The 17,553-nt window shown below is 34.7% G+C and overlaps 2 protein-coding genes and 1 long non-coding RNA gene across 4 annotated transcripts; 2 read left to right on the top strand and 1 right to left on the bottom strand.

The window, feature by feature from the left end:
• The first annotated feature begins 83 nt into the window (after positions 1 to 83).
• Positions 84 to 2,112, top strand: LOC124294626 (putative nuclease HARBI1). Its single transcript, XM_046740712.1, has 4 exons — positions 84 to 845; positions 958 to 1,254; positions 1,376 to 1,584; positions 1,683 to 2,112. The coding sequence occupies exons 1-4, from the start codon at positions 579 to 581 to the stop codon at positions 1,975 to 1,977; spliced, it is 1,068 nt and encodes a 355-aa protein (XP_046596668.1). The 5' UTR covers positions 84 to 578; the 3' UTR covers positions 1,978 to 2,112.
• Position 2,113: 1 nt separating this feature from the next.
• On the bottom strand, positions 2,114 to 2,895 carry LOC124294628. The gene is made up of 2 exons (XR_006904551.1): positions 2,465 to 2,895; positions 2,114 to 2,357 (listed from the first exon to the last, which is right to left on the bottom strand). It is a non-coding gene; the product is annotated as an uncharacterized LOC124294628 (long non-coding RNA).
• A 673-nt stretch (positions 2,896 to 3,568) lies between these two features.
• Positions 3,569 to 15,044, top strand: LOC107223126 (polyadenylate-binding protein 1). Of its 2 annotated transcripts, none has more exons than XM_015662715.2 (5): positions 3,569 to 4,524; positions 7,506 to 7,816; positions 8,583 to 9,147; positions 9,646 to 10,026; positions 11,461 to 15,044. In XM_015662715.2, the coding sequence occupies exons 1-5, from the start codon at positions 4,320 to 4,322 to the stop codon at positions 11,901 to 11,903; spliced, it is 1,905 nt and encodes a 634-aa protein (XP_015518201.1). In that variant the 5' UTR covers positions 3,569 to 4,319; the 3' UTR covers positions 11,904 to 15,044. The 2 variants fall into 2 exon arrangements, with proteins under 2 accessions (XP_015518201.1, XP_015518202.1); XM_015662716.2 differs by having other exon boundaries at positions 3,569 to 4,512.
• The last annotated feature ends 2,509 nt before the right edge of the window (positions 15,045 to 17,553 follow it).

Raw genomic sequence — 17,553 nt, forward strand, 5'->3', positions numbered from 1 at the left:
CTCGAATAAGACGGTCTTATACGAGGCCTTAAGATGGCGTTTGGTTCCATAGACGTCAAACAAGACGGTCTTGAGACGCGGCAAATAAGACGGTCTTCATCAAGTCGGTCTTATTCGAAGCGTGCTTACAAGGTTGCATAGTCCAGTCTTATTTGAAATAAGCATGGTCTTGAGCACGCAACGTTTCATAGTCAATTAACGCAGTCTTATTTACGTATCTTGATCAAGTCGAGTTCGGACTGCACTTAAGCAAATGCTTGTTGCCTAAATATTACTCAATTGTTCTGATGCGTACGAAATTGATAATTACGAATTGTTTGGAAAATATTATATTCGAACAATATAAATTAACAGGAATAGATTGTGAAGGAATGTTTGGGAAAGTGCAGCTGGGACGGGATTATTTACTGTAAAAGGGTAGCAACGGAAACTTGCAATTGAAGTAGAGGTTATGAGAGCATTCGCTTTGAAAAATTTGTGAAGTGAAGTGAATAGTGAAATTCTACTGACATGGCGAATATGCAAGATATGTTTAATTTCTACGATCAGATCGAAGAAATGAATAATATGATTGTTCAATGGTCAACGTTGGGCCGAATGACGAAGACGAGGGTGAAGTACAGCGAGCTCCGAAGAGATACATCAGAGATGGTCAAAACCCGTTCGAGTTTTATTCCGAGCAGGAGTTCAAACGGCGATTCCGATTTTCAAAGGATGGTATTATGTACGGAATACTACCTAGAATTGAAGCTGCCTTAGTCAGTGCCAATAATCGTGGTCTACCAATTCCACCTGTCATGCAATTATTAATATGTCTACGATTTTACGCTACCGCTAGCTTTCAAGTAAGGATCATTGTGATTATAATTCCTGACATTCTACTGAAAATATAAAGTGATTTCATTGCTTCCTGTGATCATGGAATAAATGATTGCTAATACATTTTGTACTGTACAGCTCGTCAACGGAGATCTGATGACTATATCGCAGTCTACAGTATCGAGGATAATACACAGAGTATCGGCTCAAATTGCATCATTGATTCACGCAATTATCAAATTTCCTAGTACGGAAGCTGCTATGATCGCAAACAGAGATCTATTCAGACAACTTGGTGCACGCAGGGAGGGTATCGGTTTACCTGGCGTTGATGGCGCTATCGACTGCACTCACATTCGATTATGTCATACGAAATTTGCAGACCTGCAGGAGGTTTATAGGAATCGTAAGGGATATTTTTCCCTCAATGTACAGGTATGTCGCGTTGGTGATAACCGTTTACAAATACCATAAGTTGCAATTAATTTTATCTAGGATACAAATAAACAATACTATTCTATGAAAATCGGTACTTTTAATTTAAATGATACCACAGGCAGTTATCGGACCCAATATGGAATTCTTGGATGTGGTTCCGGAATGGCCTGGAAGTAACCATGACAGTCAAATATTCCAAAATTCACGAATTTACATGCGGTATCATGAGAGACAACTTACTGGAACCCTGGTTGGAGATGCCGGCTATCCGTGCTTGCCATTTCTGCTGACTCCACTGGCAAATCCAATTACAGATGCTCAACAAAGGTAAGATAAAGATTATCGCATTACTTTAGATTTCAATAAGTAGTCATAAAATTGACAAAGTATACATGTGTGAATTAACCAAGTCGGTATCTTGATAGGTATAACAACGTACAAAGCAGAACAAGGCAAATTGTTGAAAGAACATTTGGAGTTTGGAAGCGACGTTTTCCTTGCCTATCCCGAGGTTTGGGAACCAAATTGTTGTGCTCTACCACAATTGTTGTAGCTTGTGCCGTACTACACAATTTATCACTAACATTGGATAATGCTCTTCCGGAAGATAATCGCATCGAGGAAGAAGAAGCGGATGAATTGCCACCTCAAGCACCGCATTGGCAGCCTGGAGAGGGTTTTGCAATACGCGAAGCTCTAATCGAACGGTTATTCATTTAATCAAAATATATGTATATCAAGTTAATTTAATTGTAAAGACTAATTGATTTTAGAATGAATATACTCCAAATATTTAATAAAATTGAATTTAATCTGTACAAACAGTTAACATTAGAATACATATTTTACTCATAACTTATCATTGGTTCTCATTTTATTTTTAAACCCCTCACTTACTCATGAAAATACTGATATGTACGTAATTGTACTAAGCGTCAGTCTTATAGTTACGATAATACTTATGAAAATTTGTCTACGTAAAAATATTCAATACATTATAAATACAGCCAGTAAATAGAACTAAAGTTGCTCTTTTGAACTTTGAAGATCAAAGGTTGTCCCTTTCACGCGCATTTTTTTGCAAGTCTGCACCGGGATTCCTTTTAACATATCAATACAATTTATTTATCAATAACCGGTATAGAGATTTACATAATGATATAGGTTAAAATATGTGTATATAAAAATTATATACACATAAACATACACTATAAAATTCTTTTTCTTCTTCTTCGTTTTATAGCTATACACCCACTACAAAAAATTGTACGCGATTTGTTCCCGTTTTTTAGTTCCTCTACGTGGCGCTAACGTTGTTGTGTTCATAAACTATAAAAATACTCAAGAGCTGCATGCCTATACGAATATCTTGCACAGGCTGAGAAATAAAATCCGAGCATCTTATTGGGGGATACATCGGAAATATTCCGAACATAACCGAACGTCGAATAAGACCGTCTCAAGCTCAGTCTTCGTCAAGACGGTCTTGAATGAAATAAGCTAGCGCTTGAGACCAAATTCTTGACGAAGACCGTCTTGTTTTCCGACTATGAATACATAGCATCTCAAGACGGTCTTGAACGAATAAGACGATCTTCACCAAGACGGTCTTAAGCACCGCCTTGAGACCTGACTATGAATACGGGCCTTAGATTCCGTTTGCTTTTTTTTGCCATTTTGGTATTTCTTTTTCTCGCCGTGGTGTTGTGGAACACCTTTAACAGACATTCTTGCGTCACTGCGTAGTTCATGACTGCTGTGAATTCCGATGCCTAACTAGACGCGACAGCTGTGAGCTGCCTGAAGATTACTGAGGGTGGCTACAACTTATCGGACAATTTCTTCAACAGCCTATTTAATGTGGCGAATTTTCGCTGATATAGCAGATACGATGGAAATTACAATGTTTTTCATTTATTGACTGAATTTTCACCATGATTCCGAATTCATTTATCAAGTCGGTAGGCGTAGGAAACTGTAATTATCTCCGCGCCGCAAGCATACAGCGTCCGGTGAAAATGAAAATAGTACCTGAAAACAAGCGCGTAACAGTCGCGTGGCCAATAGCGACGAATTTTGGATACGACGCGAGTCGATTGAAATGGGATTAAATATTTATTGATGCTTGTAGAGTTGATGGAAAACTGATAAAACAAATCCAATTGCATTAACAATTGTATCGAGATAAATTTTTACCGTTGAATACCGTACTATTCCAGGTTTGTGCGTATCGGGGAACTACTTGTCGGCGTAGGAAATGGCGTTCTACGGTTTCGTATATAACTGTGACGCGGACGGCCTGACTGCCTCTTCGTCATTAAGAGTAGAGTTGTTTTCACGTGTGGTTGTGTCTCCTTTTTCCTAAAAAAAATAGGTCACACAACCCACCTCCATTCGTGAATTAACTCTTCTATATTAAAAAAACATAAAATACAAAAAAAACAAAAAATCCACTACTAAAAAAACCCTCATCCTCATCCCCCACCCCAAAAAAATCTATAAAAAATCTTTAAAAATAAAAAACAAAAAAATCGTAAAACCGTAGTGTGAAAATCGCGAAACTTGTGAAGATATTAAAAAAAGATATAAACACCTTGATATATCAAGTTGTGTGAAGAAGGGAAAAATAGAGATTTGAAAATAATAAAAAAAAGAAGAAGCCAATAAAGGTGTTAACAAGAAGAAGAAGGAAACGGAAATAAAACAAGACAACGTGTGTGTGACAATTATTTGCGTTTTATTATAAGAAAAAGAAAATCTAAAAATATCTAAAAATATACAAAATTCGCAAAAGGAAGGAAATTAAATTTATTAAAATCAAGAAGATTAACCAAGGCCAAGAAAAGTCGGTAATAAAATAAGACACCTAATAAATATCCTTGTTGGTTTTGATACAGCATATAGAAGAAGGTGAAAAAATCATTGATACCAGCTGCTGATAGAAGGAAGAAAAGAAACGTCTGGAGAGAATTTGCATGGGGAAAAATCACACGGGCAAATAACAAGCCATATTGAAGGCGAGAAGTATCGTACGATCGTGATAAGTAAGAAAGTGAACAGAAATGAATCCAGGAGCGCCTAATTATCCGATGGCATCGCTGTACGTCGGTGATCTGCACTCGGATATAACCGAAGCAATGCTGTTTGAAAAATTTTCATCGGCAGGCCCAGTGCTGTCGATACGCGTGTGCAGAGATATGATCACTCGCCGCTCCCTTGGCTACGCATACGTTAACTTCCAGCAGCCAGCCGACGGTCAGTATTTCGGTAATTGACGCTAGATTGTTGTTCGTAGTTTTGTAGAACCTACGAGGCTATCCGTCCGTCCCAGATTTCCTGAAAATTTCGCGTCCTCATCCCGTTTCCAAGCCGTGACACGTGCATTCTGTCGTTTTCGTCCGCCATATTGGATTTTATTCTGTCTCCCACAATGGCGTCGATTCCTCCCTCCCTGTTAACCTCCTATACTCTCCCTCCTTACGGCCTCTGCACATAGAATTCCATAAGTCATGAGCAGGATGCAGCAGCCGTTGCGCCATTTTTTCTGGTCTGTCCTCATTTCTGATTCGTCAATATGACGTTTATCAACCGTTTACCGGTCCAAGAGAACTGAAATTATGCCACTAGTGTCTCATTATGCACGAAAATTCACACTTCGTGAGCATACCGGACTGCGAAACCTGTGCTGACGGAATGAAAATTTTACAGACTGAATCCCACAAGCCATAAGCAGAATGCGGAATTAGCATTGCAGTTTTCTATCTGAGGTTCCAATTTAAGTATTGAAAAAAATTATCCACACTTTGCGGGTAAATTAATAGATCCGATCGCGAACTCTCGTTCATGAAGTGTAGAGTTTTATACAGATTGAATTCCGTAAGCCATAACAAGAATGCAGGAAATGAATGGCGATGTACTATGGCCCCTGGATCCCGCTTGTGCCTTATATAATTATGCGTGCTGCTTAATTCAGCAATCACTTCGCATGCTGGCGACTACACGGCTTGATATCGACGAGGAGAATAATCCGAGAGAAAGAAAGAAGAGAAATGCCTGATGCGTGTCGCGGAATGAATAACAATAATTCGAACGGTCGCCGGTGGATATGTCACGTGACCCACTCGTGTATGCCACAGACGTTACATGTATATGGGGCATTCCACGTTAAATTAGCAGCCAACGTATCTCACTTCCTTCGATTTTAATCATTTTTAGTTATTATGTGATGTTCTTACCAATCCAAAAGAGTTTCGGGAATTTTTTGATTTTCTACAGCCACTGGTGATATTTACGAAAAATTGCAAAATAAATTCCAAAAAAGCCATTTTTATAAATCTGAAACAATTCACAGAAATTCCATGATTTGAAATGTGATTTTTAAGCATCACACGATAGTGGGATCTCAATATTTACTATTTTTTGCGCAAGTTTTTAGTTTTTCCATGTCGAAATTGTTACACACACACACATGCATGTATATGTGTTTGTGTGTGCATATGTTAATGTAAGTATATATAAGGTCCTTTATTGACCTTTGACATTAAATAACTTTTGTCAGAGTAAATTTATCATAAAATGATAACAGACCTTTGTTTGTGAAGCATGCAATTCCTTCCAAACATACGTTTTGGTCTTATCAATACACTAATGCGTTGATGAGTCATAAAATTTTGAAGTTTAAAAAAAAAATTCCAATGTTATTTAAATGGGAAATGGAAAATTGCAATGAGGCTCCTCCGAATATTAATATTAAGAGCCGATACTTAAACAGCATCTATTTTCAGCTTCAATTTCAAAAAAAAAATAGTCGATTTTTTTTATACAGTCTAATATATATATATATATATTCAAAAACTGATAACCATGTAGCGATAGTGGCGCTGAGCGCAGTTCAAAGTTCGCCTGGAGGTGTGTTCAGACCCCAGTCATCAGTTGTAGGACCTTTCGACAAAAATAGTATATATTGATTTTCGTGTGGTACTTAAAAATCACATTTCCAATCATAGAATCTATGAATTTATTCAGATTTTTGAAAATGGTGATCTTAGAATTGGTTTTTTAATTATTTTATTTTTTTTTTTACAATATTATGAAAAAAAAATTATGCTACAAAAATGAGAACAAAATTCGGAGACCCTTTCGAGTCGGTAAGAATATCATACTCGAAAATGATTAAAATCAAAGGGGTTGAGGTACAGGCTAATTGTATGTGGAATGCTCCATATGTATAAGTTGCGCACACTGTGTGAACAGATGCGTAGGTTTTTTCCTTTATTTCTTTTCCGCATTTCGCCTTGGATCTTGTATTATTATTATTATTATTTTTCTTATTCATTAAGCACTAATGCCTAGCCATTTGAACGTCTGATAGATGATTAATTTCTTATTTCCAATGGTATCAGCACTAATTTTTTAACTTGGAAAGTTTTCCTTGTTTTTCTACAAGCCTATTTCAAACATCTGGAATATAACGGGTGATTTCTTTTGAAGTATCTCTTCACTCCTTCTTGACTGATCAAAATTACCCTGATTACAGTTTATTTAAATTACTCTCCAATGGTGACATACAATCAATTTTCATGATTTCAACACTCTTTGGTAAAACTTGGAGACCCAGAAATCGATCCATTGCATTTCATTAACATAGGCCTGAGATTCCCGCAATGGATCTGCGATAATCTGTTTAAACATATAGTTGTACAATGAACAATAAAGTTTTTACAAATTTTTCCCTTAATATTTGTCTGGTTCAGAATAAGATGTGAAATGAGTGCGAAATTATTCGTTTATAATTATTTGTTATGATCTACCCAACTTCTGTACTAGAAAAATTTTTTGTGATTCTCGAACTAAAAATGTAATTCAGTATTACACAATAGTGAAAGTTACAGCGATCTGTTTAAAATAAAGGCTTCGATAAGCCTGATTAAATTTTGTCACAACAGCGTTCAATCATTGTTAAAAATTAATTCGGACATTTTCTCGGAGTTTTTCCAAGAGAGAGAAAAAGGTTACGCTAAAATTCACCTTCGTTTATAGAAAGTCGTCAATTTCAGTGCTTTCAAAGAATATAATTATATTTTTGCTGACCCTTTCCTTTATACTCTGTATATCCTTGATCAAATGAATTGAATTTGAATCGCCATCAGTAACAAATGTTTTTTCCCGCGAAGTAGTAGTAAAAAAATAATGTAATAATTCATGTAAAGCTTGTTGTAACTTATGATTTCTTCTTTCTAATTTTGTAGCGGAACGAGCTTTAGACACAATGAACTTCGATATGATAAAGGGAAGGCCGATCCGTATAATGTGGTCACAGCGCGATCCATCGTTGAGAAAATCTGGAGTGGGCAACGTGTTCATTAAAAACTTGGATAAGAACATTGACAACAAAGCGATGTACGACACATTTTCTGCCTTCGGTAATATTTTGAGTTGTAAGGTAGCGCAGGACGAAACAGGTGCATCCAAAGGATATGGATTCGTCCATTTTGAAACCGAAGAAGCAGCGAACAAATCGATCGATAAAGTTAATGGCATGTTGCTCAACGGAAAAAAAGTACGTATACAATTTAAGGATTACTGAAAGTGAATGTAGAATGGGAAGAGTTAGCTTGTTTGCTAAAAAATGCTGTTAAAAATGTTTGGAGTTTTGTGGTGCTTCAAAAGTATGAAAATCGAGCTTCGTTTACATATATTTTTGATTAAAATCAATTGAATGAAAATACTGGCAATAAATTCTTCAATAATTTTTACTTGTGATATATTTTGTGGTGCTTATGTACTTTAAAAATGACTTGACAGATTGTCTTGAAATTTGGCGACTGTATTCTGAGATAGCCTATCCTTATTGCCATGATCCCACTATTTTTTTTTATTTGCTATATATTTCGTTAATTCAATATACCAGTGAATTTAGTATGAAAAATCAAATTACAATTTCAAATTGTCCCCATCTTGTCAAGTTACACAAATAAAAGAGTTTCGAATTGTGGAAAAGAAGATTAGCTATACAAAAATATCTGCCAACTTGAAGTAAATCGGTTTTGCCATTTTCAAGACATCGTCATCACTGTTAAACATGGTTGTCGTTAATTCTAAATAACAGTGCTTCCTATCCATCGAACCCGAAACAAAATAAAAAAAAAAAATATGTAAACAATGTTCGGTTTGCATAATTTTGAATAAATTAAATCCAAATCGAATCACTGGTTGCCAAGATATTGACTCTGAAAATTCCGACCATTTTTGGATCTGTCCACTTGATTGTACATTTCAACCACGATTTCAATTGGGTTATTTTTCTATGGTAATATCCTCTTCAGGTTTACGTCGGCAAATTCATCCCAAGAAAAGAGCGTGAAAAGGAATTGGGAGAAAAAGCAAAACTGTTCACGAACGTCTATGTCAAAAACTTTGGAGAGGATATGAACGACGAGAAGCTTCGCGAGATGTTCGAAAAGTATGGACCGATAAACAGCCACAAGGTGATGAGTAAAGATGACGGGAAGTCGCGAGGCTTCGGCTTCGTTGCTTTTGAGGACCCTGAAGCAGCTGAGACGGCCGTCACCGAGCTAAATGGCAAGGAGATACTTGAGGGCAAATGTCTGTACGTTGGCAGAGCGCAGAAAAAGGCGGAGCGCCAGCAGGAGCTGAAGCGCAAGTTTGAACAGCTTAAAATTGAACGACTCAATCGCTACCAGGGGGTCAATTTATATGTGAAAAACCTCGATGACACCATCGACGACGAACGCCTCCGCAAAGAATTCACCCCCTTCGGAACTATCACTTCTGCCAAAGTTATGATGGAGGAGGGACGCAGCAAGGGATTCGGATTTGTCTGTTTCTCTTCTCCAGAGGAAGCGACCAAAGCTGTCACTGAAATGAATGGTATGTTGTTGAGAATTTCTATCCATTGTTCGTACACTTTTCAATACATGTTATTAATTTTAATTAGCAATAGTAACAGGCATTCTCGAACTTGGGATATCGTTCCTACTATTTTTAAGGAGCGTTTTCATGGAACGAATATTGTTATTTATGCAAATAAGACTTATGTAACGTTCATCTTCTAACTTGGAAAATAGTTCATGTTCTTTTGTACATCCTTTTTCATATAATTATGTTTTATAATTTCGAATTTAATTAAGAATTCAAGTTATCCGTTACTTTAAAAGTTCAGGCCTTAACGGTCCTAAAATCCCTAGATTTTTTGAACTTCCACATTCTGTCTTAAGAGTCTGGATCTGTCACAAGATCCAAAGAAAGAAGTTCAATATATCACTCTGATTCTCGTTGAATCATTTGTAATCAATTGAACTATTGTATAATCGTTTTGTCCCCGATATCAAATTCAGAAAGATATTCAGGTTTTTTACCCTGCCGCAGGTCGCATCGTCGGTACAAAGCCACTCTATGTGGCATTGGCGCAGCGCAAGGAAGACCGTAAGGCACATTTGGCTTCGCAGTACATGCAGCGCATGGCAAATATGCGGATGCAACAGATGGGCCAGATCTTCCAGCCCGGCGCAGCCGGCAGCTACTTTGTTCCCACGATCCCTCAGCCCCAGAGATTCTACGGCCCTGCTCAGATGGCCCAAATACGTGCCACTCCTCGATGGCCTGCTCAGCCGAATCAAGTTCGACCCAATGCCCAAACCGGAAACTCTGGATTTGCTACTATGCAGGGTCCATTCCGTGCAGCACCTAGGGCACCGACTGCTCCCACTGGCGGTATGCGCAATGCTCTTTCCGCTAGACCAATTACCGGTGAGAAAAAAACTTGTTTTGTTATTTTTTATACTTATAAATGTTCTTGGTCTTTTCTCGTCATTGGATTGATGAATTTTACAAAATCTGCTTCAATTTGCTGTTTTTTTTTTCAGCTATTGATTGTTATGGGATACTTGATCCCATGAAAGAGTTGATTTCGAGTTAAAAATTATTGTTAGATCCATTTCTGCTTAGAAAAATACTTGTTTTGCTGCTTTTGACACCGATGAAAAGCCTTTTTGGTGTATTTTTACCACTGAATTCATCAGTTTTACAAAATTTTCTATTTAGTTTTGGTATTTCCCAGTTTAAAAAAAATTTTTTTTTTTCATCTTTTACGTTTCATCAAAGTTATTCAATCGAAGATTTTTTTTATAATTGAAAATTCTCTTTAGATCCGTTGTTTGTGGGGAGAAAAAAAGGTTTTACGGATTTTGGGTTGTCCGCACTGTCAGAGTGATCAATTCTATAAAATTCGCTTCACAATTTACTGGTTTCCTAGTTTATTAATCTTCACATAGACTTTGATTTGATACTTTATTCAACCTAAGAAAAATCAATTTTAGACCATTACTAGTAAGAATATGACGTGTGTAGTTGATTGCCACTGGTTATCAGAGATTCAGAGTTTAAAATGACAAATATGTTACTTTGATATTGGGCGAAACGTTTATCAGTTACTATGACCAATATTTTTCTGTTTTCCTATTCACTCTATCAGAGTTCTTTGAGATATTTTATAGAATCGACAGTTTAATTTTTAATACTACAAAATTAATTCAATATCCCTACTGATGGGACCAAACACATTCAATTGATTTCTAAGTTTTCTTCTTCATTGTGAACCGTGGCTTTGGCACCAAATTTTGATCAATTTCATCAAACTCACTCTGATCTCATTGTATTACTCTCATTAATTTTGTCAATGTTTTTGAGCACTTCAATCAGTAACCATACTTCTAATCTAAGATCATGCCAATTAATTTGAACCTCTTTTTTTTCGACCCAGTTAAATTCTTCTCCGGTTCAATTTTCAACAAACGTCTTCGCAGATGTATGAACATAGTCGAAAATCTGAGAGTGACGAGTAAATGATGAAAAAAAATTAAATAACTACAAAATCATTTTTTCCATTCACACTTATTTTCCTATTGATTAATTTCGTTGGATTACCTCTGTTTTTACTGTTTTGCTCTTTTCTCAATGATTCCGTCAAGGTTTTTAAATACTTTGTTCAATCAGTTTATCATATTTCTGATCTAAAGTTATATTTAATCCATTTTAAACTAGTCTTCAAATCAACAATTGATGGATTTAATTCTTTCTCTACTTTAATTTTGAATAATGATCTTTACTGTTGTATAAAAATAACTGAAAATCCTACAACGCAATGCTTGTATCATATAAAAAACAAAAAAAAAATTCTTGCAGGGCAACAAGCTGTCGGCGGAGCCAATATGCAGGGTCGCACTATGGCTGGACCAGCCGTGGGAGTTTCACCTCAGGGTCGCCCTTCGAACTACAAGTACACGGCTAACATGCGAAACCCTCCACAAGCGATGGCAATACCAGCACCAGCTCCGGTTCAGCAAGCGGTCCACATCCAGGGTCAAGAGCCTCTGACTGCGACGATGTTGGCAGCAGCTCCACCTCAAGAACAGAAACAGATGCTGGGAGAACGGCTTTTCCCGTTGATCCAAAGAATGTATGCCGATCTTGCCGGCAAGATAACCGGAATGCTTTTGGAAATTGACAATTCAGAGCTGCTTCACATGCTCGAGCACAACGAGTCGCTCAAGGCGAAAGTCGAGGAGGCCGTCGCGGTGCTTCAGGCTCACCAGGCGAAACAGGCAGTTGCCACCAAGAAGGAGTAGAGCTGATTTTCTTGGTCGCAAAAACTTTGACGGAGGAGAAATGCGAGATTTCTTATATTTTTTATTTTTCGTCGCTATCTTATCTTTGACGTCGTCGGTTTTTGTCGTTAATATTAAAATACGATAACGGGGTGGTTAAATCTCTGTTTTATATTACGGATACGTGACGACGACGCCTTCGAAAGGGCGCAAAAATAATAAATGAAAATAGAAATCGAACATCATTTAAAGAAAAAAAATACCCCGTCATTTTTTTCTACTGTTCGTAGAAAAAATAATAATCTCTTGCTATAATATTCAATATTTTTGCCTTGGTCATTTTGGCTTGTTAATTCCTTATATATGTACTTTTTTCTGTTTTTTTTTCCTTCATATTTTTGTAACATTACCGATATTTCTATAATTCCTATGATTCACAATTCAATACGATTCACGATTATTACAATTATTATTATTAATATGATTATTATTGCTATTACTATTATTACTATTCTTTTTTTTCCTTAGAACAAGAAAAACAATAATGATAACGCGACGTCGACGAGTATCGTTTTTCTTAACTACTGTTGTCAACAGTTTATTATCCCCGAGGTAGATTTTCAACTGCACTGAAACTATTCGTTCTATTTGTACATGATTTGTTCTTTTTGTTCCACGCTTGTTTTTTGTTTGGTCATTTTTTCTCTTTGGTCGATCTGAGTATATTAGAAAATTATATCGTCTGAACAACGAAATAGACGATATTTCTGCAACTCACTGTTTTTAATTTCCCTCATTTTGAAAATGAAAAATATGCCTTATCTTTTCCTATAAATTTTTCAGAGTTTTCTCGTCCGATTGTTGTCTCCATTGGCAACTGTTTCAACTTGTTTCAGTCTAGTTTGTTTTTCGGATTTTTTTTCTCTTCTCTGTCTTTCTTTTCTGATACATGCAATATACCTAATATAATTTTAACTTGATAGATATGCAAAGAAAAGATGCGAAAAATCGTAAAAGAATCTGTGCAAAATAATTATACGTGAATACGTATTATCAAGTACAGAGAGAGACAGAGGAAAGAAAAGATGGAAACGCGGTACGAAAAACTCATCGAAAAACGAGAAAAACTGGTTTAAAAATAAAAAAAAAAAGAAAATACGGTGAGAGACGATTATTATTAACGAAAACTGTTATTGAAAATTTCGTTAATAATAGTCTCTCTTAGTATTTCTTTTTCTTGCTTTTAAACTATTTTATCTCTTTTTTTTTTTTGTTCATTCCATGTTCAACACGACAGCAAAAATTGAAGATAATGTGAAAACGAGAAAAAGAGAAAAAAAAGAAAAACCTTTTTTTCTTACAAAGAGGAAACAAAAACATACGCAACTTATAGAAGAAACGGAAAGCGAGTAAATGGAAAAAAATAAAACTGATAAAAACAAAAAAAAATTGAATAATAATGAAAATTTCACCACTTGTGTGCATGTGTGTGTGTGTGTATACGCGTGTGTGCAAACGAAAGTTCCGTGCTCAAAACGAAGAGAATCGTTCGAGATCGCTTGTTTTATTGTCTTGTTAGGGTTGCTTTTTCGCTTTCCTTGAACATTTTTTTATAAAACAAAAAAAAAAAAAATGAATGTACGCATCAGAAAAGTAATTCTCTTCGCAGTATGTGAGTAAAAGATCAATGAGTGTGAAAGTGAGAAAGAGAGAAATTAATATAGAGTCGAGAGTGCGACAATGAGAAAGCGTAAATGCGAGTGAATAAGTATGAAGAAATGAGATAGAGAAACAAAAAAATGTAAAACGAAAAAGGAAAAAAAAGATCAAGAAACAAACTTGTAACTATTATTATTATTATCCTAATAACACCACGTTATTGTAACACTATTATTATTATTCTTATTGAAGATTATGATGAATTGAACCAACATCTCACGTTCAGCATGACGTGTAACATTATATTATCGAGAATATTAACTAAATGGAGGTTTCAAATGTACAGGGTTTTTTTTAATGTGTAATAATAATAATGCTTAATTCGATCATTTATTAGAATTTTTTTTTTGTTTTCCCCCAAACGCTTCGCCCAATTCATTTTTAACAATTTGTTGTACGAGGATTGTTGCACAATCAGTACGCAAGTAAATATGTATGCTTATGCGACAGCGAAGCAGTTTTACATCATTTTAATTTCGTTGCTTGATAATTCGTGACAAGGAAGGAAAACACGCAAGTAAGAACAACAACAATTATTATTATTATTATCATCAGTTGAAAAGTAAAAACCCTGTATATGCGTGAATAATATTCTTGCGATTCTATCTATGTTACGCTGTAGTATTGTTATTCTCTTAATTACAGAATAGCCATTATTTTTATAATTAAGTTATCAACTTGTGGTTTTTTTTTTTTTGTTTTGTTCTATTTTCTTTGCTTTTTTTAAATCCCGTGCGCCAGCGAGAAGGAACGTTCGTTCCTTCTTGGTTCCATCATTTCTATTTTTTTTTTTTTTTTTTTTTTTTTTAAATTCGGTTCCGGTTGTGTTCTTTGGTTGTGGTCCAAAAAGAAACCAAATACGAAGTACGAGTATCCAAGAAAAAGAGGAAGAAGGTAACAAAAAATTCGTAAAAGATAAATAATGAGAAAATGAGGTATTTTTGTAGATAAAAACGAGAAGAAAGAGGAAAAACAAAAACTCAGAGCATATTTTAGGAACAAATAAAATCGTTGCTCAGCATCTTGGGTTCCGGTATAATTGTACAACCGCTGGTCGCATGGGTTACTTGAAAATGATGATGATGATATGATGATGATGATAATGGTTGAAATTTTTTTTTCTCCTTCTGCAGAAATCCTCTTCATTTACGAAGAAAAGAAACCTTCAACCATAAAAGTAAAATGTCGTTCGTAATTGTCAACGTTCGTCGAAAACGCGTTTGCTATGTGTATTCGATTATAGTTTCACCACCTTTTTGAAATTTGTTACGAAAATAAGAACTAAAATAAAGAAAAAGAAACTAATTAAATATACGCGCTTGGAAAACGTGATGAACGATGTTTAATAAGTATAAAGATGAATTTGATAAACAGGAGTAAAAAAAAATTGAAAAAAAAAATTGAAAAAGAAGTTAACTATAACATTATTATAATAATATAAACGTGGACCTTGTGCTGCTGATGATGCTGCTATCACTACAGCATTCGAGTATCTTTGATATAAAAAAGAAAAAACAAAAACAATGTAAACAGAAACGAAATAATACATGGAAAAAATATTAAATTCGACCGTTTGAATTTTTCACCACACACAATTATTATATATTATATAATGTAATATGTAAGATATTATAATGTAAACGTAAAACTTACGCAAAGAAAATATAAATACATAAATTGAATATTATATACACACATTTTTAACAATGACAATGATGATGATGATGACGATAATCCTTAAATATGTGTACGCAACATCCCATATTTTTCCATTTTTCTTTGGTTTTTTGTTTTCATGAAACTCCTTGTGTTCACACGCGTAAGTTTACTTTATATACTATACACACTTGTTATATATCTAGTGATCATATATTGTAATGATACGAGAATTCGTGTTGAGTAACGATATTGACTATACATTACATAGATATTAGAGGGTATCTAGTGTGTAATTTTCTACGCGCTCTGATTGTATTTTGAAAAAAACCTACCGAAAGTAGACAGAGAAAGAATTAAAAAAAAAAGATAGACAACCTACCAAACTGCACATCAACATTACATTGTGATGAGTTATCTATTTGAGATCATATGAGAAACAATGAATTTCTCACCTATTAGGTTCAGTCTTATGTAATAATATGGTATATTCTTTGTTAGGATATGAGAATTTAGTTAAAAAGAACAAGAGGAAAGAGAAAAATGAAAAAAACGTAAGCAAGACGAGTTTACTGGGAATTACAAACATTATCAAAGAACCGGGATAAATAGTTTTTTCACTTGATTGTCTTCTCTTTCTTTCATTCTGCGTTTTTTTTTCGTTTTAATTTGTTATTGATTTACTCACGCCTGTTTGAAATTTTTCAAATTAAATTGTAACCTTACAAGAGAGAAAGCCGCAATTTCAACGGGTCAAATACAATACATCAGATGCTGAATTTTTATAGCCTCCTGATGATGAATACTAATTATATACAATACCATATATTTCATAACATTATTAATACTATGACTATTGTGTTGTTCATACGGTTACTATCGTTAATAATTATTATTGTATGCAAAGTCAACAACATAAAAAACGTTAAAATTACTGCACGGGTTTTCTTATTTTTTCTTCTCAACTACGGTAAGGTTGTTTGCTATGAATAATAATTGTCAGTAGTGCGATATAACGATTACCGCGATGAAAGAAATTATGAAAGAAAAACCAACTAGAAGATGATTATTTGATTGAAGATGCGGTAAGAAATGAGAAGAATAACGGAAAGTCTGCAGAAGAGCTAAGTTTTTCTTTCAGTCTACGTCGAATATATAACGCATTATTATTAGTGGTTCGATATATCGCTGTAATTGAATTGTAATGTTTGTAACATGGGATCATTTTTCATGATATTTTTTTGTCTCCTTTAATTTATTCATCGCTGTATGCATGTATGTACTTTGGCATGCATTGTATAACTTTTGGATTCTTTCTATTGTACAGAAAAATTTGAAAACTACAGTGAAATAGCGAAAAAATTTTCGTTCAAACAAATAACCAAAAACCATCAATATTAAAATTGAAACTTGTGTCAATTCGGTGAATTGAAATGAGAGTTTTCAATTTTTAAAGTATTATAAAACGGTCAACTGTCACAAAGTAAAAACTCGTTAATTAGTGTCTTGATAATGACTATATACCTTGGCTTATTACTATAGTGCATTCTAGTTAATCATCAGCTGGCAGTACTGACAGAAAATTTAGTGTCTCTTTCTCATCGTATTTCTGTCAAGTGTGACGTCAGTGCGGCAGTTCCCCAAAATTCCAGAATAGTCACTGGAATCCATTGGTGAAAATGCAGCTAGACGCGCTGCAGTCGGTACTTTGGGTCGCCAAACACCGATTAAATTGTACTGTACAGTTCGGTTCAATCACTTGTTCCAGATAAACTGGGATTAATTCCTAATTGAAAATTAATAACTATAGTTACTTACCTTTTAAACTGATGAATAAGAATTCTCGACCTCGTATATAATCTATTACAGAATCTTGGTGATCGGTCAATTAAGTAAACGTATTTTTAGTTAACGTTTCGACCCGGATATGGGCCCTCCTCAGAACGATTTATTTATTTAACTGTCAAGAACAACAAAAAATTTTTTTTAAAAATAATAATACTAGAAGTACAATCAGACATTAAATATTGTAGATGTAATACTCTTAGGGCTATTATATATTATTGGTTAGTAAGAACATTTTGATTAATTGAAAAAAGAATGGCTTTAAGTGTTATTTACCTTTTTTTTATAAGTAAGTGGACTAAGATGTAGTCGAATTCACAATTTACAATTAGTGGAGACAATGTTCATTGAGTGACGGTAGTCAATGTCAATCTTTTAGTTATTTTACATGTAGGAGTTAATAGTTGGAAGTCATTAATTAAAAAGATTAAAGAACTATGTTTCTTCACAG

This window comes from Neodiprion lecontei, chromosome 5 (assembly GCF_021901455.1).
Source record: "Neodiprion lecontei isolate iyNeoLeco1 chromosome 5, iyNeoLeco1.1, whole genome shotgun sequence".
In the NCBI taxonomy this organism is placed as follows: domain Eukaryota; kingdom Metazoa; phylum Arthropoda; class Insecta; order Hymenoptera; family Diprionidae; genus Neodiprion; species Neodiprion lecontei.